Genomic DNA, 26,333 nt, shown 5'->3' with positions numbered 1-26,333 from the left:
TGTTTGCAGAAAGGGATGTTGGGAAAGATGAGCTTGAGGCTTTGATTGTGGGCAAAGAAAGCATCCGGTTACTTTTCTCTGATGGCTGTGGGCACACAGTTGTAGCCCTACTGTGTTTGGCTGATTCGGTCACCGTTGTGCAGGACACTATAGAAATGGTTGGAACACTTTGTGGCTATAGGTTGCATGTCACATCCAGCCTGTGGGACCTCAGGAAAATTGCCCATTTTGGGTTTCCTGTTAAATTCTAATAACCATGGTGCATAAATATCTCCAAGGTCAGGGTGCCAAAGAGTCAGCTGGTATCTGATGCAGGTGGCGTAGCTGACACCGTGAAGGACCAGTCTCTGTACTGTGAACTCAGTAGAGCTTTGTCTGGGGATCCTGGCAGGATCACCTGGACAGCCGACTGTGTCTGGGCTCCACGTAGCTGAGGAGAAGTGTGGCAGGCAGTGTTCAGTGGCGCTGTTAGGACATACTACAGCAGGTGTGCTGTGAGAATTCCCTCCCTGGAGTGATATAAACAAGGTCTGCCCCCTCCTCATAAGGCCACAACAGCCAACCAAAGTACCGTGATCCCAGAACTTATGCTGTGGAACCAATGAATTTATTGGGCCTGCTTGTGGATGAGGGGTTGTGGGCAGGAGCATGGTGATCCAAGACAGCCACATCGGCAAATGTATGGTAACTGCTCCATAGCCGAGCAGGTGGGGTTTTCTCAGTTACCCTTCCCCCAGCTTCTGTACTCCAGCCCCTCCTGAGACTCCTAGGACACATGTGACTATAGCAGAATTGCATATGAATGGCTAGGAGGAGCTGCTGGGATCTTAAATGAGGGTCCAGTGACACAACCCACTGCTTCCTCTATGATGGATGTGGATGTGCCAACAGTCAGTGAGCTTGGGATAGTTTTGTGAAGGTTGCTCTGTGAAGAGAGCAGTTTTTTTGCTTGGTGGAAGCATGCAAGAGGAGACATGGCAGAGTTTACAGCAGATGGAGTCCTGTGCAATAAGAGCACAGGGCTGGGTGGGGTCTGAGGACAGGTGGCTGGAGGACAGGTTACCACGAGTGGCAGGGGAAATGGCTCCATAAGACCTGCATGGCTTGACCAAACATGCACACATAGAGGCTGCCTGACATAGCCATAGAGACCCGCAGCCTTTTCTAATGCCTGAAGAGTCTCAGGCCTTCCCCTTCCTTCTTCCCATATTTCTGCCTGTCTCCCTATCTCTTCTCCTTCCTCTCTCTCTGTCTCTCCTAGCCCTTCTCTCTCTAAGAGGAGGAAAAGACTCCTTTTAGCCCCGTGCTTCATTTTCTCTTGCTGTGACATCTGCAGAGCCTCAGTTTCCAGGGCGATGCTCAGCGTGCCACTTTTCTGTCACAGGCGTTCCATACATGCCTTCTCTTGGGCCACTAGGAGTAGAGGTCCAACCTGGGATTAGTGACCAGTTGCTAGAGGGAGCTCTGAGAGGTGAGAGCCCAGCCTTAGCTGCCACCAGGGCTCCAGAGCCAGGTTGACACTGAGATATGACGCTGCCCACAGCCAGCGGCCTGCCTCACTGTGGCTGTCTTGTCCCTGTCAGTCATGTTTAAGCTCTCGCTCCCAGCATGCTCCCTGGCAAGGTGACTCCCAGCTCCGAAGGCACCCAGGAAGGATGCATAGTACTAGGTGGTTGCAGCCCACACTCACAACCTGGGGGTACCCTTTCCTGCACATAACTTGGGGTCTCTGCCACACCTCTGTCCCTACTTATTGTACATTGATAGACTATGGAGTGGACACCACTTTGCCTTTGATCTGGGGGATAGGAAGCCCTGTGCTTGGGGGAAAGATGAAGCTGAAACTCAGATGCCTTAGGAGCCCCTCTTCCATCAATATGAAGATCATCTGTGGTCCTTCGTGTTGATTTTTCTATCCTGCCTTTCAAAGGAAATCTACCTCACACCTGTCCTCAGAGGGATTTGTGTGTCTTTCTGCCCTGCTGGGTGATATACCTCATGTATGTCCTGAAGATATTTATTGCATGTGAACTGTGAGCTGGGTCTGTGGAACCAGGAGTTAATGCACCCCAGCCCCTGCTGGCTCTCTGGGCAGTGCCCACATCATGCAGTGCCTTTAAGGGTCTTGGGGGAGGCATGCTGCTTGGGCACCATAACATGTATGGGGTTTAGTGCCCACTTGCTCTTTCAGCCTTGAGACTTTGCAGTGAACAACTTAGCAAGCGGACATATAGATCTGGGCGGGTGTGTTTGTTAGGGTACTTCTGTGATAGGGGTATGGGCTATAAACCCCCCCTCTAGGCACCAGGAGCTCCCCTGCTTGTATTTCAGAGAAACAGAGAGCTGGGACACAGACGGATCTCCGTGTGACCAGAGCACGGGGTAGTGAATGTCCTTTCTGTGCTATAACTATCAATCTACGCTAGACAGGAACGCGGCTGGAGCTTGACTGATGCGGGAAAGATCTGGAGGGGAAAGTGTTACTGAAAATATTTCATCTGAAAAGGACTTTGTGACAAGGTGTGCTTGTGACAGACCTTGTGTGATGTTGGATGGGATTTTGTGCGACTTTTGTTTTGACATCTGGCTGGTTTTATGAGAGCTTTTCTGTAAAAACCAGGGGAAGAGTGACTAGGTAGGTGAAAGCTGTGTACAGCTGCCATAGGGATGCTGGGATTCTCCAGAGCTTGCAAGAGTCTTAGTTAATGTTCTTGTTGTCACAGAATATCCGACAGACAGTTTTTAAGAAAAGAAGGGTTAATTTTGGCTCACAGTTTGAAGGTTCAGTCATACTGGTGAGGGGTGGGTGTGGCCTCATGAGCAAGAAGTCGTTGGAGACATTGTATCCCCAGACAGGCTGCAGAGAGAGGCTGGTTGAAGGCGTTGTATCCCCAGACAAGCTGTAGAGGATACTTGGAGAAGTTGTATCCACAGACAGGCTGGGCAGAGAGAAATAGAGAGAGAAAGAGAGAGAGAGAGACAGAGACACAGAGAGACACAGAGAGAGAGAGAGACAGACAGAGACAGAAACAGAGACAGAGAGAGACAGAGAGAATGGTTGGAGACATTGTATCCACAGACAGGCCACAGAGAGAGGATGCTGGCACTTAACCCACTCTCTCACTTATTTTATCCATCTAGGTCCCCAGCCCATGGATTGTTCTGCCCACATATTTAGGGTGGGTTTTCTCACTTCATTTAATCCAGTCTAGAAGCTCCTTTACCCACGTGCACAGAGGCTTGTCTCCTAAGTAACGTATGATCTTGTTGACAGTCACCATTAACCATCGTAGCTGGGCTGTGGTCAGCCATGCTGTGTGCTGCTAGGGGGTACATGTAAGCACATAACTCTCCACCTTCTGGCTCAGTGACTTAAGGTAATAGCCTTATGCTTTCTGTTTGTCTTAAGGTTTTTGTGTCTAAAATAGGGACACTTAGTGTAACCCCTCACTTGGGAGTTTCTGTAGTGGGAAACAATGGTCGATTAAGTTCAGTGCTGCTCCAGACAGAAGTCATCAGGTGCTGCTGCCCTGTGGTCACAGTTCCATAGCTTTCACTGTGGTTTGCTATGGTTGAGACCTTTCATTAGGTAGAGACCTGGCTCCTGGATAGGCTGTGAGCTCCTTTTGGGGCTGGCTTCCATAGTGTCAATCTCTGAGTGTCCTGTGGCATGGAGCTGGGATCTGGCGAGAATTACTAAGTGTTGTGTTGAACTGCTTGATTGACTGTATGTAATATAGCCTGAGCTATGTTTACTGGGAGATGAATTTTGCCCAGGGGGGACGTGGTACAGCCCTCTGTCCCCTGGCTGCCCTCTGTTCCTGGGATTTGCCATTTCATCCTGGCTCAAGCGTTTTCTGAGTGAGACCTGCAGACGGTGCAGTGTCCTGGCCACTTTGAAGCAGAGGGAAGGTGGCTGTGGAGACCGAGGGGTAGTACTTCTTTGTTTGATATGCACGGGGAGGTGTTCACAGAGCAGGACAAGAATGGCCTCCAGGCTGGGTGACACCACATCCTTCTCCTGTTCTTGGCCTCTGAGTCTTTGTTCAGAAATAGGAGCATTGTGGCGCCTGCTATAGAGGCTTAGCTGTGAGCAACACAAGGAATAGTTTGTGGAGTGTCTGGTCCTACTTGGTCATAGTGATGCTTATGCTTGTTTCCATGGTGACAGTGATAGTGGTTGGCAGTGTTGCTTATAAGGATACTGTTGGTTGTTGGTAGTAGTGGTTGGAGATGATGGTGACACTAGTGTTGACTGTGGTTGGAACAATAGTGGGGGCCTTAGCATTAATGTGGATGATGTAGCACTGTTGATAATGGTAGTGGCTTCAGTGGTTATGTGGGGGCTGTGATGATGTTGATGGTGGTAGCAGTGGTGGTTGTATGGGCGGTGTGATAATGGAATCGATGGGGTGTCATTGTCAGTGGTGGTCCTGCTGATTCTGTAGATGTTGTGATAGTGTGGATGGTGGTGGTTATGGGGACGATGTGGTTGTGATTCTGGTTGTGCTAACTGGTGATGGCAGAGGAGGCAGTGGTGGTCATGTGGTGATAGTGCCTGTGTGACATTACTGAGAGTACTGATGTGGTTTTATTGATGGTGATGATGGTGGTGACTGGTGGCAGTGACAGTCATATTATCGATGGTGCTGATGCAGATCAGTGGTGGTGAGGTGAATGATGGTGCTGATGCAGTGTGATCGATGGTGACTTTGATATTGTGATTAATGGGGTGATGTGGATGATGCTGATTTGACATGATTGGTGACAGTGGTCATGTGGTGGTGATGGGGCCACTTTTATGACATGACATGGTTGGTGATAGTGTTGGGTTGTGGTGATGGGGCTGTTCTGACATGGTGTGATTGCTGGTGACAGTGGTGATGTTGGTGGTGTGCTAATATCAGTGGTGATAAATCGTGAACATGGTATTAGCCTTCCTTGCCTGCTGTACCAAATGCTTTCTGGCCTGTGTGTCATTCCTGTGGTGTTGCCCCCTCCCCCCTCCCTTTGTGGCTTGGAAATTTTCCCTTACACGGTTTGTGGAGGAGAGCTTGCCCATGTGTTGGTGTCAAAGTGGCTGTTGGTGCTCAGCTCTGGTACCATGCTTAGCAGCGGGAAGCAGGGCTGAGTGAAGTCACAGGGAACGGTGAGGAGATGTGTTTTCTCTGTCCCATCTGATGGAGCTTTAAAAGTTATGGATGGAACAGGAGTGGAGAGATGCTCATTTTCCTGTTCAAACCACTGAGAACAATCCTGAGCATTTTGTCTCCCGAGCATCATGGCAGACACGCTGTGTTGTGCATTTTGCTGCCTGCTCTTGCCTGCCGGCCCCTTGTCTGCTCCAGCTTTCGTCTTATTCAGCAGCTACTCCATAAGCAAGCAAATAGGGTTTTATAGCCTCTTGCTAAGTATTTCTCATCTCTTGCTAAGTATTTCTACCACAGTGCAAAAGCAATTTTATTATGTGAGGCTGTATTTTTATAGTCAATTGAAACGACTATTAAAATATAACATTGCTTGTAGGGCTTATAGCAGCTCTGCCCTTGCCAGCTGCAGAGTCCTGGAAAGAGAGGCCTTCTGGGAATTAGGGCCTTTACACTGGGCCTGAGGCCTGTACCTACCTGTGGGCCCCATGTTAGTTATTTGCCTTGTGCTGGAACAAAAATATTCAACCAAAGCATCTTAAAGAAGGCAGAATTTATTTCAATTCACAGTTGAGGGCAGGGGTGTGAGGCAGCCGGTCACATTGTATCTGTAGTCAGGAAGGGGAAAAATAGATAGATAGATAGATAGATAGATAGATAGATAGATAGATAGATAGAATTAACAAATACTGGTGCTCAGCTTGTTCTTTCTTTTTTATTAAGTCCCTGGCCTCAGCCTAAGGCATGATGCCACCCACAGTGTGTGGGTCTTCTCACCTCAATTAACCTAATTTACATAATCCTTCAGATTTGCCTTTCTGCTAGGTGACTTTGGATTCCTTCAGGTTGGCCATCTAGATTAAGCATCACAGCTGGATTCCTGAAGTTCCTATACTTAGTTTAAGGCCCTGCAGTCACACCTTGAACTAATCTTCTTGTGGTCAAATATATGTAGCCTTTCCCTTTTTGACAATCCCTGCTTTTTACTGACCAGGTCCCAGGTGGTCAGCCCATTCGTATTGTTGGGCCCACATCAACTAAATCGTTTGGTAATTCTTTTTTGGGTTTTGGAAGCATCTCAGGAGGTAGCCCAGGGTAGCCTGGTATTTGTTGTGTAGATCATGTTGGCCTCACACTCAAAGCAATTCTCCTGCCTCAGCCTTTTGAGGGCAAGGATGACAGGTGTAGGCTACCATGCTCAGCTCTATGGAAATTCTGTGTTTAATTTTCGGAAGAACTGTCAAAGTGGCTTCCCTAACAGCATCTTTACAGCATACAATCTATCTGCAAAGAGTTCTGGCTTCTTCAAATGTTTGTGTTATTCTTAATTAATGTCAATCATGTTTGGAAGTTTATCACAATTGTTTAATAGGAGATTTTGCACCGGTATTTTGTGCTGGGCTCTGAACGTTATGTAGGCAGTTCCAGGAATAAACACCATCATGGACTGACAGGGCATTCTGTAGAGTGCCGTTCATGCTCAAGAGCAGGGGCTTTTGGCTAGGAGTGAGTTTGCCAGCCTGCTAAGACAGAGGCCCTTGCTTTCCAGGTCTAAGGGATGTCTCCAGCAGGTCTAGGACCTGGGAATGAGTGTATCCCCCCACACCCCTTTGTAGACAGGGTCTTGCTTATTTGTGCAGGCTGACCTTGAACTCCTGATCCCTCCAGTTTTGTATCCTCAGTACTTAGAGTTACAGCCAGGTACCACCATGCACCAAGTTCCTAGTGTCTGCAGGATGCAACTCTCCCCTGGTCCACAAGTTGCTCAGTACTTCTCCTCTGTGCTCATTCTTGGGAGTCCCCATTACATAATGCTTGTGTGAGTGCTTCTTTCCCTGCTGTGTTCACTGCAAACACCACTCCCAATTACTGCACATTGTCTTCTCTGTGTTTTGGGCACTGTCCAGGGAAGGCAAATTTATCAAGCATTTAACCAAGGCAAGATTTGTCTGGTGTCCTCCGGGAGCTGGAGTTGCACACTGGCTCCTTACTCAGCAGTGCTGAAGGCAAGCGTCGGTTCCGCCTGGGCTTCATTCCTGATATGACAGACAGGAAAGACAGGTGCCCTATCCATCCAAACCAGGCCCTGGGTTTTCTCCCTCAGGCCGTGCTGGGATGGGCTCTCCTGAAGTGCAGGCTGCCCCTCTTTTCCTCCGCAGAGCATCTGAGCCAAGCCCCAGCTGCCAGTGCCCAGTGTTGATTCTGCCTGGGAACAAGAGGGCAGTGTGTGGGCTGCTGGGCCTTTAGCATCTGAGTATGCAAATCTATCCCAGCAGCCTTCTCCCTCTGCAGTGCAGTCTTTGCTCAGCCAATGCTTTGAAAATCCTGGGATTCACCCAGAAGAGTAAGGCTTGTACTGGTCCTGACCTCTGTGCTCTAAGAGTGACCTTGAGCATGCACGTGCTGAGGACCTACATCATATAGTCTTTTAAACATCTCCCTCTGATGGCTTAGACATGAATACCCTCCTTTGGGCCAGAGTGACAGGGGAGAGAGGTCCTATGGTAGGGCAGGGAGCAGGAGGGGGATGGGGGATGGAGATGTGGGTAGTGTTGTATTCACGTGCGTTTATGCTATGGGATGACAACTCATAAATCCTTGAAGTGTGTGTGTGTGTGTGTGTGCGCAATATGCTGTGGGTGGGTAGGTGCGTGTGCCCATATGCGTATCATAGAGTGCAGAGGTTGTCATTTGCCATCTTCTGGATCCCTGTCTAGCTCGTGTTTTGAGACGGGGATTTCCCACTGAACCTTGAGCCATCATTTCAGCTGGACAGCCAGACCCCGGGATCCTCCCGTCTCTATCATCCAGCTCCAGGTTTACAGATGTGTTCTGCCAGGCCTGGCCTTTATGTCGGGGCTGGCGATCCAAACTGAGGCCTTCATGCTTGCACAGCAAGCCGTTTGCCCACTGAGCTCCCTCCCCAGCACCCCTATTCCCCCCTTAAACTTGAGGTATGGTTCAGTGCGTACAGTCGTGGGGTGGCATTGACTGGTAAGACCTCTTAGGCAACACCTCCTCCTTACCCCAGGTGTTGTGGTGGCTCTCGTCGCAGAGTGAGACCCCGCAGCACCCGGAGCTCCTCATTTGTCTGAAGGTGCAGAGGTGGGGCTTGGTGTTGAGTTGGTGATGGGACTATGGGCCCAGTGCTGCTCTCAGCTAGAGTGAGGGGCCAGCCAGCCTTGAAATAATAGGTCCTTAGAAGGAGGCTGTGGGGGAGAGGATTTGCTTCAGGGAGGCGGTGTGGAGAGGCCCTCAGTCTCTCAGGTACTGGACGCGCATTCCTTCTGTCCTGCTCTCTGAGTACACAGTGGGAAAGTAGCGAGGAGGAATCCTGCCCTCTGAGGAGACGGAGGCAAAGGACTTGGCATGATGACAAGTCACCAAACTGGTGGAAGCATGGCTGGAAACTGCTTTGCGCAGGGACAAGCTGCACGGAGGGCTCTGGGCACCAAACAGTGTGCGGTTCCTTCATTAACACCCCCGCGCGTGGCACTTTCTTGTTTATCTCAAAGAGGGCTTGATTGTTTTTTAATCTTCAATTTTATTTTCTATCAAGGCTAAGTAATGTAGCAATACAGAGGAGGCATTTCACCAAGCTATACTGAAACAGGATCTGTCTCTGGGAATAGGAGAGTCCTGTCCAGTGGCTGTCTGCCACCATTGTTGTCCCTCTCTGTCTTGGAGGATGGGTGAGGGGCACCCTCAGGCCCAGGGGCTCTCAGTGGTGTTCCTAGATGCCTTTACAGTGTGCTGCTTCTCCCAAAAGTTGGCTATGCTGGTCAAGGTTGAATTCCCTTGTGTTGAAAGTAGGTTTTCGAAAAGATTGAAGACGGCATTGCAGCCTTATTTGTAAAAGCTCCAGGAATGGGCGAACCCATGGCAACATATATTCTGTAGTGAAACTGTAGAGAGCATGTGTGTATCCTAAAAGGTCAGGGAAACAGGTTGGACATGAAAATAAACATGTGCTTCCATGTGACTATCAAGAATTAACATATGCCATACCTAATAGAAGAGGGTGCCATGGGGCCCTAGAGGGGGCCCATGCGCGAATATCAGAGGACAGTCTTGACTTGCCAGTGCTCCTAGACCCGAGGGTTTTCTGGGATCATGCTACCTCTGACCCCCATCCCACCACGGGAACGTCCCAGAACTCATCTTACTTTGGTATGCATCATGGATGGACTTATGGGTCTGTCTGTCTGAGATATGTACTTGGATATATTCATTCTGTCTGTCTGTGGGCAGGGGAGATGACTCAGTGGCTAAAGTGTGTGCCATGGAAGAAGACCTGAGATTGAATCTCCAGAACTTATGTCAAGCCAGACATGAGAGCACACACCTGGAATCCCAGGGCTCTTGTGACAAGATGGGAGGCAGAGACAGAACCCCAGAAACTTGTGGCATTTGGTAGCCACCCCCTGGAGAGTGGTTTGAAGGAGGTGCCATGCAGTGTAGAACCTTGGTAGAGGAGTCTGCACCAGCCATCTCTGATGGGAGATGATGAAGCCATCTTGACTCAGGAGATATGAAGATGCTTGTGTAGCTGAGGTGGAAGTTCAGGACCTGCTGAACTAGGAGCAATCACTAACTGTTCACCACGGTGTTATCACCTAGAGGCGTGTGTGGTTCTTTCCTGGTTTCAGTGGATCGGGGACTCTTTATTCCCACATGGCTTTGTCTCCAGAGCTTTCGCCTAGGGATGGTTGGTCACCTGTGAGTGTTAATGGGAGACCAGGTAGCTGGCCTTTGTGTCTCATACTTACTAAGGTGGTTCATTGGGCACATTCCCTGGGGGACTTGGTACCACTTGCCCAGGTGGCGGGAAGTGTGCTTCTACAGGTGTGGAGGCTAGACCTTCAGGGCATGTTGTCTGGGTAGATGTTTGGAAGTGGCCTCTGCTGGCCATGCCCCAGGTTGGCTCTATAAGTTCTAATGTGAGCTAAAGCCAACAGTAGAATTAGGAGTGTCGCTATGGTTAGGTCACCACGAAGTCTTTGGTGAATTTTTGATACAGCTTTGTAAAACCATGAGTGCTGGGTACTGTGTAGTGTGGTTGTGATGGGGAGGACACAGGGTGGCAGGGAAGGGAGTCATGTAAACAGGAGAGGCTCAGGAGTCTTGTGGCATGTGACAGTGGGCACCGGAAGAAGCCCTTCTGTGTTCTGTCTTCTATGCTTATTGGATTTGGCTCCTGATAGGCAGTGAGCATCAGCTAACGGACAGCATTTGATAGCGACCTGTCATGGTGTTCAGGTATATTACTGACATGTGGGGCAGTTTCTGTACTGAGGCGGTGGGGGCCAGGCTGGGCAGAAGTGAGGCCTTTACATAGGCTTGAGGTGAGTGGTTCTGATGTGGAGCCGACTCTCTTCACAAAGTAGCATAGACTCTCCCCTGCCCAATTGCTGGATTTGCTGATAAATTTCTGCACTTTTAAAATTGGAACTGTGTGAATAGTCTGCTATTAAGAAAGGCCAGTTAGGAACGGGGGTCTGTAAAGATGACTCAGTGATCATGTGCTTGCTGCCCTTCCAGAAGACTCAAGTTTCATCCTCAGCATCCACATCAGGCTGTTCACAAGTGCCTGTAACTTCAACACCAGGGCATCTAATGCCCTCTTCTGGTCTCTGTGTCTGCATTCACATGTGGCGTGCGCACGCGTGCATGCGCGCACACACACATACACACTCCTAAAAGAAAAGCCAGTTGACATTCTAGACAATACTTTTGCCTCTCCTTTTATTAATTAACACTAATATTAGACTTTATGATTTGGCATTGGTGAGGAGAGGAGAAGGAGTGGCCCAGTGCTCTGCAGGACACATTATTTGAATTTTTTCAGATGCTTAGGAGGAAAAGTCAGGGTGTATGACAAAGTGAATCATCACCAAGTATACCACAGGAATGGTTCTGAGCTGAGCCTTTCTGTCCTCATGGTGGAGACCAGCTTGTGTCTGCCCAGGAGATCCCAGGTCCCTCACGGTTATAACACAGTGCCTTTTATTTAAGACCAGGTTGACAGGTTGTAGAGAATACAGCTCCTGGCCAGGTTTATAGCCAGATGAGCAGAGCTGAGGTCATGGGTGCCTTGTTTTCTACCAGGGCTCGTCACTGGGGACCCTAGTGTTGGAGTCCATGGTTCTTGTCCTCCATGCCTGCCTGGTCTGCAGGACCCACGCCCAAGGAACTAGTGCCTGAACATTTCCGAAGCCTATGTTCTCCTAAGGTTCTGTCTTTAAGAAGGTGATTAAAGAGATTAACTCTTTCCCCTTATCTAGTCTCTCCGTCTCTGCCATTACACAAAATTCAGGGTAAGAGTAGATAATTTTTAGCTTAATCACTTCATTTGCCTTTTGTTGTTGTTGTGTTTTGTGTGTGTGTGTGTGTGTGTTTGTGTGTAAGTCAGAGGAAGTCAGTTATCATTTCTCAGGTACTATTTACTGTTTTCTTTTTTTAATGATAGGATCTCGTAGTGGCCTGGAGCTCACACAATAGGCTATACTGACTGACCTTAAGCCTCAGGAAACCTTCTCCCTCCGACTCCCTAGTGCTGGGATTGTTGGAATATCTAGGTTTTTTTTTTTTAATACATGCATTTTGGGAATTGAATTTGGGTCCTCAAATGAGCCAATTTCCCAGCTTTCAGAAGTTCTTTCTTCTTTGTGGGTGGGTTTGCACAAAGTCACCGATACATGAGGATGGGAATTTTCTATTTCAGGGCTGACTTCATGAAATCTGAACATGTAGAAGTGTAGGATTTTAGTTTTCCTGTCATGGAAAAGCAATAAAGCTGACATTCCCCATCCACCACTGCGCTTCCTGTGGACCTGTGCATTTTGGCACTGTGACCTTTTGGGCTAGATAGCGATAAGATAGTCGTTGGCGAGTCATGGATGAGGCAGACAGTGATATTTTATTCTGAAGAAAGATATTAAAATGTTTTTGAATTGTGGCTGTCAGTTCAATTAGAATCTGAGCAAAGACCCTTTCACAGTTCCCTTGCCCACTGCTATCTCCACTACCCTTCCACCCGTTTCCATTAAGAGGCAGAAAGAAATATTGAATACCAAATGATGGCGCCTTTATCCTGCTGTGCCCCACTCTGTTTTTTTTTAAAAAAATTATTTAGATGAGTTTCTAGATTCTAATATCCAAACAGTTCATGAAATACGGCCACAGGGGATTTTATTGGCAGGAAAACAATCTCTGTATTCCTAAGAAAGAAAGATATGAGCCCGAAAGAGTAGTGAACCCTGCAGGAGTAACATGGTGACTTTGAAAGTTGTTTCCTTCCTCAGAGAATCTGGGGCACTCTGTGGGACCTGTGCAAAGCAATGCAACTGGGGTGAGTCTGGACGTCAGGTGCCTCGCCCCGAGGTTCCCGTGTGTCCCTTTCCACTTTGTGCCTGGTGGTTTAGGCTGGGTAACGAGGCTGCCCAACCCACTGGAGTTTGCACGGGGAACCTGGGGATGTTTTAAGATTCAGGCTTAGTGGTCTATGGCCAGTCTATGGGGGCAGTCCTCATGCCGCACAGCCCATGTTTCACTGCATCTTTATTTTTCTTTAAATTGTGATTAAAAAAAGAGAAGACACTGCTTAAAATCTGCCATTTTGGTCCGTCAGAACCGCCAAGCTCAGGCTTGTTAAGCACATCCTGGCTGAGGGACGGCCATTCCCACCGTCCATCTCCAGAGCTCTTCTCGTCTTCCCCAGGAAAGCTGTCGTTCAGCACCGACTCCCCAAACCTTCTCCCAGCTTCTAGTAGCCCGTCCGTCTTCTCTGTTGGCATCTAGCTTCAGCACTTGTTGTTGAGACTTTCCTTTCACCGAGTGTAATGTCCGGGTTGTGAGACGAGCTAAACTTTAGCCTTTTCTCCTAAGACTGAGGGGTGCTCCATGGTATATGCCAAATTTGTTTATCATATCTCTGTTGATGGACATGTGGCTAGGGTCACATCTGTCTTTAGACTGTGTAAATAATACACTTATAAACATAGTGTTTTGCTTTTACTTCATCTGGGTGTTTACACATTGAGTGCACACATATTTGATATATGTACCTTGAGTATAGATCTTTGGTTATAGATGTGTGTGTTTGGACACATTGATAGGTCATGATCATTCAGTTTTCCGTGGCAACTGAACTGTTTGGCATTCTTGTCAATGACATGTCTAAGGGGTTGAGATTGTCTTACTCACCAAGACTTTGGTTTTAGTGGGAGAGAGAATAACAGCAGTCATGGTGGCTGTGAGACCATAGCTTCTTGTGGGTTTTGAATGATGGGGTGTGGCGAGTGTGGCCATGGCGAGCTGATTTGCATATATTCATTGGGGAAACTTCTGTTCATATGTTTTGTTCATTTAAAAACCACTTTCGGTATTGATTTGTGGAAAGTTTTGAAAATATTTCTTTAATTTGGGGAGAAGCACACATGTGCCATGGCATAGTGTGTGCCACAGTGTGTGTGTACGTGTGTACATGTGCTCATTTGTACACCTCATGTTGTATATGTAGAGGTTCGAGGGCAGTTTGTAGGAGTCGATTCTCTCCTTCCACCATGTGTGTCCTGGGAATTGAACTTGGGTCTTCAGGCTTAGTAGCAAGCATCTTTACAAACTAAGCCATCTTACTGGCTCAAAAATTATCGACATAGTCAAGACACTACATCTTATTAGATTTGCAAATGTTTTCTCTCATTCTGTGGGTCATTGTATAAATAATATCTATAAAAAGAATAGCCTCTATTTTTTTAATTTTGGTGACACTTAATCTTTTTATTTTGACTTTTGTTGTCTGTTTTTGGTAGTATATCCAAGAAGTTCTCCAGGATTAATGTCATATTTTCCCATAAGAATTTTGCAGTTTTAAATCTAACAGCATTTCTTCTACCTTGTTGATTTTTGTGCTTGGAGGATCCAGCTTGGGTTGTTCGTCTGTTTTTCACTTGCTATCCAGTTGTTCCCACTGCCATCTGTTGAAGTCTGACCTCTCCCCATAAGAGGGTCATGAAGTCTTGATGAAATCAATCACCTGTCCTTCCTGGACCCTGGTCTGTGTGTTGGTGTCTATGCCTGGACCACACTATTGTTGTGGCTTTGAAGTCAGGAGCGTGGGAAGCTCCAGCTTTGTCCTTTTCTTTCTATAGCATCTTAACTACTCTGGAGTCCAAATGATGGGTGCTTCTGTTTGTGTGGCTTCTGTAGAGCTACCCTGAGCTGTTGATTGCTTCAGATGCCACGGACATGCTGACTGTTTGCAGTCTTCCTCTCCAAGACCGTGGGAGTCTTACTGTGGATACCTTTCCGTTTGTTTGTGACTTGTCACTTCTTTCTGCAGCATCTTATAGTCTTCAGAGTGCAGCTGCCTCTTTCTTCCTTGGTTAAATGTATCTCTACTTTGTTATTTTTGTTCTTTAAAATTTGTTATGATTTTTAGCATGTGTAGGTATGTATGCATAAATGTCCACTCATGCACACATCGTGTGATCAGAGAACAACTTTGGATAATCAACTCTCTCTTCTGGGGGTCAGCCTCAGGTTCTCAAACTCATACACTAAGTGTCTACCTTCTTAAGCAGCTCGCTGGTTCAGTTTTATTTTTTATCTTTAAAACATTGTAGAAACAGCACTTTGAAAAGTACTATTTCTGCCTGGCTCTTAGAATCTTCCGTTCATTCTTCCCCCTTCTTGTAGCATCCTTCCTTCCATACTCCCACCTTGTGTTAGAGGATCTGTGTGTTCAGGAGCATTAGACACTTGCCCCCTGGAAGTCACGGTTAGGTTAGGTCATTGAGGAACTCACAGTCAAGGGGAAGAGTCACCAGGGAAGAAATGACTGTGTGCTTCAGGCCTGCCTGAGACATTTGCCCTGTGGCCTCCTCCAGCTGCTTGACTTGAGGGCAAATGTAGTAGTGTCTCCCTTTGAAGGGTCAGTTTAGGAACTCCAGCCTGTGCCTGCAGCCTCTATTGGAATTGATGTGTTTGTGCCTTTCTTTGTGGTGACGGTGTTGGGTTTCCACAGGCGCTATTGCTAGTGATATATGTCGAGTCCGCCATGACCATAGAGTTAACTTTCTTCCCTTGCAGTCCCTGCCCTTTAAGGCCAAATTCAAAGGATGTGTCCAGTGTTTCCTTATTTTTTCTATACAGCATTTTCTGAATGGCCCAGTGTGGGAAAAGGTTGTCCCTTAGAGGTCAGTCTGTGGGGCTGACTGCTTTCTGGGGATTTAACTTTAGCCCCAACTAACTCATAGTCGGCCAGGGCAGGAGTGGGCCTGCCTGGGCTTTGGAAAAGCTCAGAGGGGATTGCCAGCAAGCTCTGTGCAAACAGACAGTACTCTCGAAGCTGAGGACAGGCCCTGTGGCAGGCAGGCTTGAAGGAGCACACATGGAAAGAAGCCTGGTCCCCATCCTCCTAGGGTGAGTCCTGAGAACATGAGCGCCCTTGAACAATTTCCCATTGAAGGCAAGATAAAGGAACTGAGGTCGCAAACAGAACAACTGATTTTTCACAGATTGACTTGAAGAAAGAATTTAATTATCTTTTAAGCCGCTGCCTGAAATTTTGATGTCATGTTTCAAGGATGTGTGGGACCCAGACAGATTTCACCTGGGTTGCTGTGAGGAGACTCTCCAGAAGGTGGGACTGGGTGGGGCTGGGTGGATGTTATATCCTTGGATCTAAAATAGAATTGCAGTGAACTGGATAGATCTCTAGCTCCCAGATCCAGGCAAGAGCACGCTGAAGAGGAACAAACTGTCAAGGTCTTCTTTCATGCCACTACAAACCACCCGAGAACGGATGCTTCATGAGCTGGCTCGAGTCAGGATTTTTGCTGAGTGTCTTCAACTCTAATATAGGTTTCCTTCCTGTAAGGAGTCACGGGGAGGCACACAGGAAGACAGTTCAGCAAGGTCATGGGATGGCTCAGTAGCCAACAGTTCATTCTAGGTCTGCACAGAGCCTTCTGGTGATTCACTTAGGATGTTGCCAAGGATAGAGAGTCAAGGGTGGGCCTCGCAGATGAGTGGGGCTGTGACGTATGGGGAAGGAACTTTTCTCAGCAGCAGGGACAGCTCATGGCGTGGGAGGTTGGTGGAGCTGGAGAAGGATGAGCGGGGTGCAGTCGGATGACACCGTGGGCTGAAGTTCCATCCTACAGGGTTGGCCATGCTGGGCTGGGCTGTCACTCTCAGGAGGAAGGCTTCGGGCAGTGTGCAGTGTTGTCAGCGGTGGTGGGGGTAGGAGAAGAGTTACGACTCTCATGGAGGTGGTGGGAGCTGGACACACAGTTTGGGTGGGAGGTAGTTTAGAAGGGAAGACTTGTGCGTCTAGGGCTGCCTTTAGCTCACTGTGCTACCCTGAGCCTGCCAAAATGCCATGGACCTCAGTATTTGTCTTTCCTTTTGCCTCCCTTCCCTCCTTCCCTCCGTCCCTCCCTCCCTCCCTTCCTTCCTTCCTTCCTTCCTTCTTTAGCTATTTCTCAGAACTTGAGATTAGATTCAGGACCTCGCATTTGCTGGGTATTGCTCTATCACGGAGAACACTGAGGTGTGTCCTCACCTCTCCTTTTATTTTGAGACAAAGTCACTAGGCAATTGAGGCTGGGTTTGAATTCACACTGACTTTGTACTTGTGGTCCACCAAGCTTAGGGTCCTGGGTAGCTGAGATTAAAGGAGCGATGGGATTGGTCCATCGTGCCCAGTTAGTGTTTTTACCTGTTAGGTGAGTTGATGGGCTGCCTTGGAGTTTTCTCACGCAGGAGTCCTTCCGACAGTTGGACTTTCATGTCTCAGATGCCTTTTCTGCACCCTTCAGGGGGTCCCAAGGCTTTGCAAACCTGGTGATGATTTGTGTCAATTTGAATAAGCCAGTTTTTTGTTTCTGAGATTTTCTTTGTAAGGAATGAGAAAGATTGGCTAGAAGAAGGAGTAGCCTTAAACCGAATACACTGGGATTTATTTAAAATCATCTTTGCCCCCTTATGCTTGTGTACCTTATATATTGTGACAATTGTAACTGTAGGCATGTGCTTATTTGGATTCATGTTCCTGCAATGGAGACCAGTTCCAGCTGCCTCCAGGAGTGACTAAATTCATTACAAAATACCACTTTTCAGTCATTTTGTACATTTGTTTGTTTGTGCACACCCTAGTATGTATGTGTGCATATCCATATAGAGACCCAAAGATAACTTTGGCGGTAATCCCTTAGTTACCATCCACCTTGTTTTTTGAGACAGGTCTCTCAATGGCCTGGAATTTGCCAGGTGGGCTAGATTGATTGGCCTGCAAGCCCCAGGGATCTTCCTGTTTCCACCTCCCCAGATGGCCCAGCTGGGCCTTTTTTTTTTTTTTTTTTTTTTTATGTGGGGGTCAGGTCTTCATGCTGGTACGATTAGCCTTCTGACCTGCTTCCCACATTTTTTTTTTTCTTCTGCAAGCCCCCTTTTGCTGCTAAAACACATCCCACAAATTTTGGGCTTTGAAACAACACGCGTTGACCACCGTCCCTAGTCCTGAAGATCTGAAGTTCCAGAATCCAGGCCCACATAGGGCTGTGATCTACAAAGGCTGTGAGGAACATGTGCTCCATGACCTCAGTTTGTAGGACCATCTGGACCTTGTCTCCTCCATTTTGGACTGTTCCTCCTGCCTCTTTCTCATAAGGGTCTTTATGATAACCTTGAACTCATTATGTAATCTAGAGTAAACAGCCCAATCTGAAGATCCTATGCTTGGTCACTACAGTGACTTCTTTGGTTGGGAACATGCACACAGGGTTCTGGGAATTCAGATGGCGATGTCTTTGGAGGGTCATTGTCTGACCTGTCATATTCCCCTGTCAGATACTGTGTTGTCGGGTACTTTAGTTTACTCTATTGTTGGGTTCTTTAGTCGTCAGCATTAACTCCATGCACAGTTGGGACCAGTGCTATGGTTTCGACTCCGGTGATTCGGGGCCATGTGCTCATTCCTAGGGCTGTGTTGTCCTTCACATATGAGATTGGGGGTCTCTAGGCTCATTTCCAAGTTAAATGTATGGTTTCGGGTGTCATGTATGAGTGTCTCGCCCTGCCTTTCATTGCTTCTGGATAGGTAGGATTGTTTGAGGGGAAACACTAAAGAAGAAATTGCCTGTATACATCTTGCATGCTCACACATGCCCAGATGTATTTACACTTTTGATGTGTTCCTTTTATTTCATTTTTAGTACAACGGACTTGTTTTTTCCAGATCTCTAACTGAGTAGGCATGCTAGAAGGGATGCTGTTAATGGTGGCGGTAAAAGCATTTATGGTTCCTAAAGGCTTGAGAGTATGGCGGTGCCTCACTGGGGAAGCTCAGCGTCTGCTCTGGGCTGCTTTACCTGATGCAGTTATCGCCTGCTAAAGAGTCACTATAAAATGCTAAATAAACTTAATAACTGGTAACAGCCTACTTTGTCGGTTGGGGACACTTACATTTTATGAATTTGGGGGGGTAATTCTTGAAAATGGAGTTTTCTAGGTTTGTGTGGCTTTTGATGCCTGAGATGATGTGAAGGCGTGCAAGTGCCCTTGCTTTGACTTTTTGAGAAGGGGCTCGGAAGCCGAGCAATGTTCTTTGCAGCAAAAGCAAATCACCTCCCAATCAGCGAGTACTCCAGTGTCGGCCAGGCTCACTGTGGGCCAGGTGGTGCTGTCAGCCGGATACACCTGGAAGAGGGAACCTCTGTTGAGGAATTGCCTCCATCTAAATGGCTCGAGGGCATGTCTGTGTGGCCTTTTCTTGATCTCTATTGATGTGGGAGGGCCTATCCCCAATCCTAGCCTCCCTGCCTAGGGATCCCATTGTAGGCAGGCAGTACTATCCCTAGGCAGGTAGGCTGTACAGGAAAGGTCGCTGAACATGAGGCTGGGAGCAAGCCAATAAGCAATGCTTCTTCCTGGTCGCTGTTTCAATTTTTGCCTCTGGGTTCCCACCTTGAGCTTCTGCTCTGGCTTCCCTCAGTGATGGCCTGCAATGTGTAACTAAAATAAACACTGTCCTACTTCTACTGTTTTTGGTTGGTGCCTGATCACCGCCAAAGAGAAGTCAACTGAGGCCGGGGTTACTGCTCGGTGGATACTGAGTTTCTTTGTGGATTTTTGGAAACGTTTTAGGAATTAGGAGTGATGTTTGCACAGCACTGTGAGCGTAACCAAATTGCATCCCTAAAATAATGTTCTCTTCCCATAGTATAGAAAAGCGTCGCTTGGAGTTAGGAATGGTTAAGCATACCCATGTTTAAGACATGCCCTTTCCGTTCTGTGTCTGGAAGGAAAGGCTGCCCGTGTGAGGGTGTCAGAGATGACACAGGACAGGACTGAATAGATCATAGTGTTGAAAGTAATCACCACTCCCTGTGCTAATGCGTTTCCCCTTCTTCTTTTTCAACAGCTTTTTATAACTATGACGCCAGGGGAGCAGACGAACTGTCCCTACAAATAGGAGACACTGTGCACATCCTAGAAACCTATGAAGGTGAGTGTCGGCTGATGTTTCTTGTCTGGGGAGTTAGGGTGCTTCGGGGAAACTAAACATTTTATTTTTGACCTCTAACTGCTCCTCACCGGCTCATTATTTGTGTACATCTTGACTGAAACTGACCCTTTGGTGAGAAACAGACCCGGGTTGATTCAGTTTGTTGATTCAGTGTTTGTGTTGAATGTTTTAAGTTGTCAGTTTTTTTTTTTAATGTATCACTTTAATTTGTTAACAGCATGCCTCAGGGTAAACCGCAGTTGCTATGCTTTTACTGTTGCCCCTTTTCTTTGTCTGTGACCCCAATTTTCTTTGGGGTGAACATATCACCAGTTCTATGGGGTATGGTTTAGGGGAGCAGTTGTGGCTTTTCTGGTGCCCTCGGTTTTTGCAATAGGCTTTCATAGTTAGTGCCTTGCACATCACCTGAGCCGCCGTGGATGCTTTGCGGTGGTTACTACCGCGTGCCCGGGCAGCAGAGGCAGTGGTTGCCGTCCTTCCTCCCCCTTTCCCTCTCTTTCCTTTGGCATTGTTCTCATCTCAGAGTTCCCTTAAGATGGTTTTTGTGCTGTTGGCTTTCTTTTTCTGCCTGGGAAAGATGACTCCTAAGCTGTGTTGCAGTCACAGGAACTGATTTAAATAACCAAATTGCTTTCAGATCGGGTTCAGCGAAAGTCTTACAAGTGGGAGAGGAAATCGTAGACATCTCATAGTAACCAACAAATTGAACTTCCAGAGAGGTCTTCACACTCCACTTTGCACAGGAGTGAGCTGCTCTGCTCCCGCCAGCCAGGCAAGCAGGGACTGGCTCCTGCGTCCCTCAGAGACGTCTCAGAGGAGCGGAACCCTATTAAAAGTCCATGTTTGGCACTTACTTCTCCATCTGATACAGAAAGACGTAGAACTCCATTCTATTTGCACCGTTTACTCTTAAAAATGTATTGGGGTGGGGGTGGGGGGAGCCAGCTTTATTGGCATATACCTGGAAGCAGCTGTAGCTTGGCAAAAAGGAACCCTTAAGCGAATGAGTGGCTGGCTGTGATGGGCGCCTTCTGCGTGTTTTCAGTTTTGACAGCTGACAGTTGGATTTCCTTATCTGCTCTCAGTACATATTGCCAGTGTCTTCGAGGAAACAGAGGAAGAAATTAAGTTGCGGTGAAGGATCAGGCTTCTCATTGCAGCTACTTTTCTGATCTGTAGGGACATGCTCTCCCTGATTTTTGTTTTTTAATTGCCCCCAGCCACTTGAATGTGGAATTCCTGGGTCATCAGCTCTGAGTAGTGAGGTGTCTCTTCAGAATTGTTAATGATACTCAGGGGCATCTGTTTGTCCTGGGACTGTGGTGTCATTCTTTACTTTAGGAGGAGACTGTCCGCTCTCAGCAGTGCCATCCTAAGTCACATCAGAGGACCGTGTTATACACTAACTGCCCAATAATCTGCTAGCAGCTTTGACTTCCAGGCTGACCTTATGATGAGTCTTCAGCCAGGGTTGATTTGCAGGCCAGGCTTGTTTCCCATCCACTACAGTCTTTGTAAAAGATCCTTGAATATGCAATGCATTTCCCTTCCTGGAAAGCTAACTTCTTGGTAGACTCTGGTCTGAGAAATACATTAACTGCATCTTCCGGAAACTGGATGACTTTATCATCAAATAAGGACACTGCTTACAGTGCTTCCCTGGGCTCTGGTTTTGGCTCATGGCATGTCTTGAAGTTTGACTCTGTTTCTACCTCCTTCCTTACTCCTCCTTCCCTCCTTCCCTCCCTCCCTCCCCTTCCCTCCCCCACTCCTGTTTATCAATCTTGATTTTCTCCTCCTTTGTGGTCCAGGATATCATCATATAGGATGCTGCAAATACTGTAACTTCTAAACGATCACTTGGTCTCCCTGTGCTCCTGGTGGGCTGGATTGCTCCTCCTTCTCCTCCTCTTCCTTTTTCTCCTCTTAAGATGATTACTCTTCATTTCACACAGTTCAACGACCCCATTTACCTTTAAGTTCTGGTTAATTGCTTTGTGATGGAGGGAATCCAACTGCAGCCCTCAGGCCACATATGCAGCTGAGGATAGCTGCAAGTACGGCCCAGCATAACACCATACACTTAGTTAAAGCATTATGAGCTTTCTTTTTTTCAGTTGTGAAAACGTCAATGAACCTCTCAGCAGGAACAATGTAGACAGCACCATTCATTGCTCAAAGGTTGGCTAGGTCAGATACAGCCCAGAAAGGTACCTACCTTTAAGTCATGTCACTGTGGAGGCGGGAAGACCTTCCCAAGGCTACTCAATGCAGGCTCTTGCCTTAAAGTCATGTCCCTTGTTGAGGGCCAACCAATCACATGTGAGCACAAGTCCCAGGTGCTTAGTAGGAAGAAGTCACTCGTGCTGTGTTTCCCCAGTGTTGGATGCTGTTCCAAGGGAAGCTGGCGGCTTTGTACAAAAGTTAGGAAATTATCTTTTGGATGTAGCTGTTACAACGAAACCTGATTACTTTAGATTTTTTAAGTGATAATGATATATTTTCTTCCTGTGGCCTCCCTGAGTTCAGTAATGTTTGCCTATCTTTCTAGTGGGTGTCTCTTTTTTGTATTGGTGGCTTACGTGGAGGCCAGCAGTGCACACCCTGCCTGGGAGAATGTGTTGTCTTCTAGCAAAGCATCTCCATGCCCAGCCTTGTCCCCTCCTCTCATCCCTTCATTCCCATGGTGACACCCTCCTCTTCAGCTCCTCATGGCTTGGCCCTGCTTGTCTTAGGTGCCCTGTGGGTCATGAGCAGAGGCTGTGGCTGTCATTGGCGTGCGTAGGAAGGTACTGGTGACAAGTGAATGGGCCCTGCTTGAGGAAACAATAATTCGTGCAGAATATGCCAGGAAGCTCTTAGCTTAGAAATCCCGTTACAAAAGAAACTGCCAGCTAGCATTGCTAAGTCAGAGATTCCTCCTCCAACCTCCATAGCTCAACCCTCCAAACAATAAAAACACGTCTCCCCCAAAAGCTCTTTTCAGGTGCCTGTGTTCTTGCCCTATATGCTGTGAATGTTTTACATTAGCTGAGTGTGTTACAGCTCTCCTGACTCACTGACTCCTCTTTATGTTGTTTTGCTCTTTTGTCTGAGGCTCTTTATAGTCATCGGCCCTGTCTGCCATGTGAGCATTACCTCACGTTCTGCAAACGGTAATGGGACTCAAGTGGTCTCAACTCCTGTCTCCAGGTTCCTGCTGTCAGGAGCATCTTGTGTCTGTCTGTCCAGCTGTGCAGGGGCACAACTGTTTCCACAGGACAGGTTGTTGGCATTGGGTATGGGGTTCTTATTTCTTTGGTGTGGTGTTGGTATTGTGGTGTTGGTGTTGGTGTTGGTTTTGGTGCTGTTGGTGTTGGTGGTGTCAGATGTGTTCACCAGCAGCTGCTGCTGTCTAGACTCTTTTCTGTGCCCTGGCTGCTATGTCCTGAATCCTCTGATTTCCACCACTTTTAGTTTGGGTCAGTGGTCGGAGATTGTTGAGTTTTCACCTCATTGATTAGTAATAAGTTTGGGTTCATACACATTTAGGTTCTTGGGTTGCTTTGATGCATCATTTATGTAGCTTGTCCCTTTTTAGCATTTGGTTGCCGGACAACCCCCCCCCCTTCCGCCACCTTGGTCTTTATTTGTTAGTCTAGGACATCAATCCATTGTCACTTTCAGAGAAAAAAGGGCATACCAATGCCAAATGCGTGGGAAGAGCAGTAGTATAAAGGATGGTCCTTTTAGACTGAATGGTACAGCCTGTGGATAACTCATTAGATTACAGTCCCGTTGCCTGGAGTCTCTAATGCTGTACCATGTAGGCACTGATTCTAGGCTAGGCTAGCTGAAACCTCTGATTGGATAGTGGCTATTTGGAGATGATCCTTCAGAAATGTGAACATTCAGACGCTTGACATTTAGAACAGGTGTGTCCCCTACTCAAGTGTGTTTGGTTCTCACATTGAAAGAACAGAGTGGGCTCATTTGACCCTAACTGGGTCTTAAAAAATCCATCCAAGATTCCTGGAGTTCCTGTCTCCTTTTCTGAATATATCTGTTTAATTAGCACTTGAGGGTTTTGTTCATGTCAACAGCATCACTTCTGGATCAGAGTCACTCTCTTCAAGACTACTTTCTTAGAGGGCAGAGGGACCCACTGCGGCCATGTGATGTCATTCCTCCACCCCCTTTCCTGAGAGCTTGCTCTTGTGACTGTCTTTAGTCTCTGGGGTCTGGTGCCCAAGAGTGCATAATGCCCCATGTTGTTGACTCTCAGAATTTACCCAGCTTGTCTCCAAATGCTTCCTGGTGTTCTGCAGGGTCCGTTTGTTCCTGTGGGAAAGAGTTAATGAGGTGTCTTTGGGCTTGTGGGTTATGTTCTAAGAGCAAGGTGGCTAGAACCAATCTTATACTCTTTGTAAGAACATATCTATCTGATTTCTTGACCTGGTGGGATTGTAGGGAGACAGATTCATAGCCTTGGACTTGTTGACATCCTGGACTTGTTGACATCCTTTTACAGTTGACCTTGATGGGAGGTAGCATGGGTAGTGTCTGCTCTACTGTGGGTAGCATGGGTAGTGTCTGTTCTTCTGTGGGTAGCATGGGTAGTGTCTGCTCTGCTGTGGGTAGCATGGGTAGTGTCTGCTCTGCTGTGGGTAGCATGGGTAGTGTCTGCTCTACTGTGGGCAGCATGGGTTGTGTCTGCTCTGCTGTGGAGAGGACTCTTCCATTCAGCACTTTGTGTGAATGAACAGCTGGAGTGTCTTTCCTTCCACTCTTTATTTTCCTTCTCCTGCCACGTGGAGGGGATAGGAAGTTGGAGCCAGGCCAACCCCTAAGGGGGCAGGGGTCTGTGAGTGCTTGGCCCTGTTGCTTCCTCAAGAGCTATCTTTGCCACAGAAGTACATTGTGAAGATTATGGCTGCCTCAGGGCAGAGCCCTGCAGAGGGAGGAAGTAGGCTCTCAATAGGTTTTCTGTTGGGCAGCCTTTGACGATCTGAGATTCTGGAAGTTGCACTTGGAGAGATTTCGAGCCAGATCCACAGAGGGACGGGTGGGGCAGTACAGCCACGAGGAACCTACTGGGAACAAGGCCTCTTTTAGGACTTTAGGTTGTTGACGGGGACTCCTGAGGCAGGCAGAGAAGAAGTGGGGAGGTGCAGGGATGGAACCATGCCTTATGTCTAGGGCATTAGCATGGTTGCCTTTCCCTGGTCTATGGGGCAGTGACTTCTTGAAGGTTGTGCTTGGACCCTTCTGTGTCGCCTGTACTAACCATTTCAACTCTCTGTTTCTTTAGGGTGGTACAGAGGCTACACCTTAAGGAAAAAGTCCAAGAAGGTAAGCCGTTTCCATTAAACATGTCCCATCACAAATCAAACCGTGAGAGGAAATCAGTTCCGTGTTATTGGCATCTAAGAATATTACTTACATCTCTTTCTCTTGAAATTTAACAAGTACATGGGCTGAGAGAGAAAAAAATACGGCCATGAGTTGGCTTCTTCTGCATAATCTATGTCTACAGAAGTCACAGCTTTGGCTGGGAGTGGTGGTGCATGTGTGTAACTTTTTTAAGCCTAGCCTGGTCTACCTAGTGAGACCCTGTCCCCACAAATGACATTCTAGGTAGGTGGTTAGTTCCAAGAGTGAATTGGTAAGCTGTAATGTGGTATTGGCCTAGATGCATGAAAGGGAGAATTCTTTTTGTCCTGAAAGAACTTTACATCTCTTTGAACCACTGTGTGTAGCCATGAACTGAGTGTAAATGACTTCAGACAACGAAAATGCTGCAAACAGTTTTCAATTTCATATTATCTTGGATAAATTAACAAGTTTGCAAAGCTTACACATGGCCATTTCCCTCTTGCCTTATGGCAGTTTTCCGACTGGCTTAGTCAAGTTGAAAAAAAAAACAACCCTGGTTTTCTAGGGTGATTTGCATGTGTGATTCTATGAATATCTGAAACAAAAACATGCTATTACTCCTCAGATGTTGTGGAGGTCACTCCCGTCCACAAGGCTGTGTGGCTTCCACATTCTTAGCTTCATAAAACCTAATTGTGGCTCTTGTAGCTTACTCAGTAATGCTACACTGCTGTAGTAATGTCCACACTAAGCTCTGGTTAGTCTGTCCATGTTAACTTGGACGTTTTAATATCTGATTGTCTTTGACAGATGGTTCACTTTGCTTCTCAGAATTGGCCTCTCATTACTGTTGTATCCAACTGGACTCTCTGTTTTGATCTAGAGTCTGTAACAGAGCTTTGGAAGCCCAGTGGTCTTCCAAATGCCAGGGCCTCCCTGCTCTGTAATAGAGCTTTGGAAGCCCAGTGATTTCCATGCCAGGGCCTTTCTGCTCTGTGTCCTTCGAGACCTGTGCTGGCCTTTGCCAGCCTGGCTAAGCCTCCATGAAGGCTGTGAAACTGTCCATTCCTTTATGGATTTCACCTGGGAAGGGTTCAGGTTGGGGGAGCCACGGCTGAAGATTCCAGGAGGCAAGAGATTAGCAGTATTAGGGTTCTCAGTGATGAAATACTTGCCCCTGAACCAGAGTCCTATCTGTAGCATCAGTGTTAAACACTTTTAAATCTGGGTGGTGGCACATGCTTGTGATTGCGGCACTGGGAAGACAGACAGGAAGGAGCTCCAGGGAGTAGTGAGAG

At 47.4% G+C, this 26,333-nt stretch overlaps 1 protein-coding gene across 2 annotated transcripts in view; it reads left to right on the top strand.

The window, feature by feature from the left end:
* Dock1 (dedicator of cytokinesis 1) overlaps window positions 1-26,333 on the top strand; it is a 502,998-nt gene that overhangs the window by 32,599 nt on the left and 444,066 nt on the right. For both annotated transcript variants that reach the window (XM_085693243.2, XM_085693242.2), the window contains exons 2-3: window positions 19,576-19,659; window positions 24,971-25,011. In XM_085693243.2, coding sequence (XP_085549369.1) covers window positions 19,576-19,659; window positions 24,971-25,011 — 125 coding nt within the window. The remainder of the gene's footprint in view (window positions 1-19,575; window positions 19,660-24,970; window positions 25,012-26,333) is intronic.

Source organism: Myodes glareolus, chromosome 7 (assembly GCF_982192425.1).
Source record: "Myodes glareolus chromosome 7, mMyoGla1.1, whole genome shotgun sequence".
In the NCBI taxonomy this organism is placed as follows: Eukaryota; Metazoa; Chordata; class Mammalia; order Rodentia; family Cricetidae; genus Myodes; species Myodes glareolus.
This window is presented reverse-complemented; position numbering and strand designations above follow the sequence as displayed.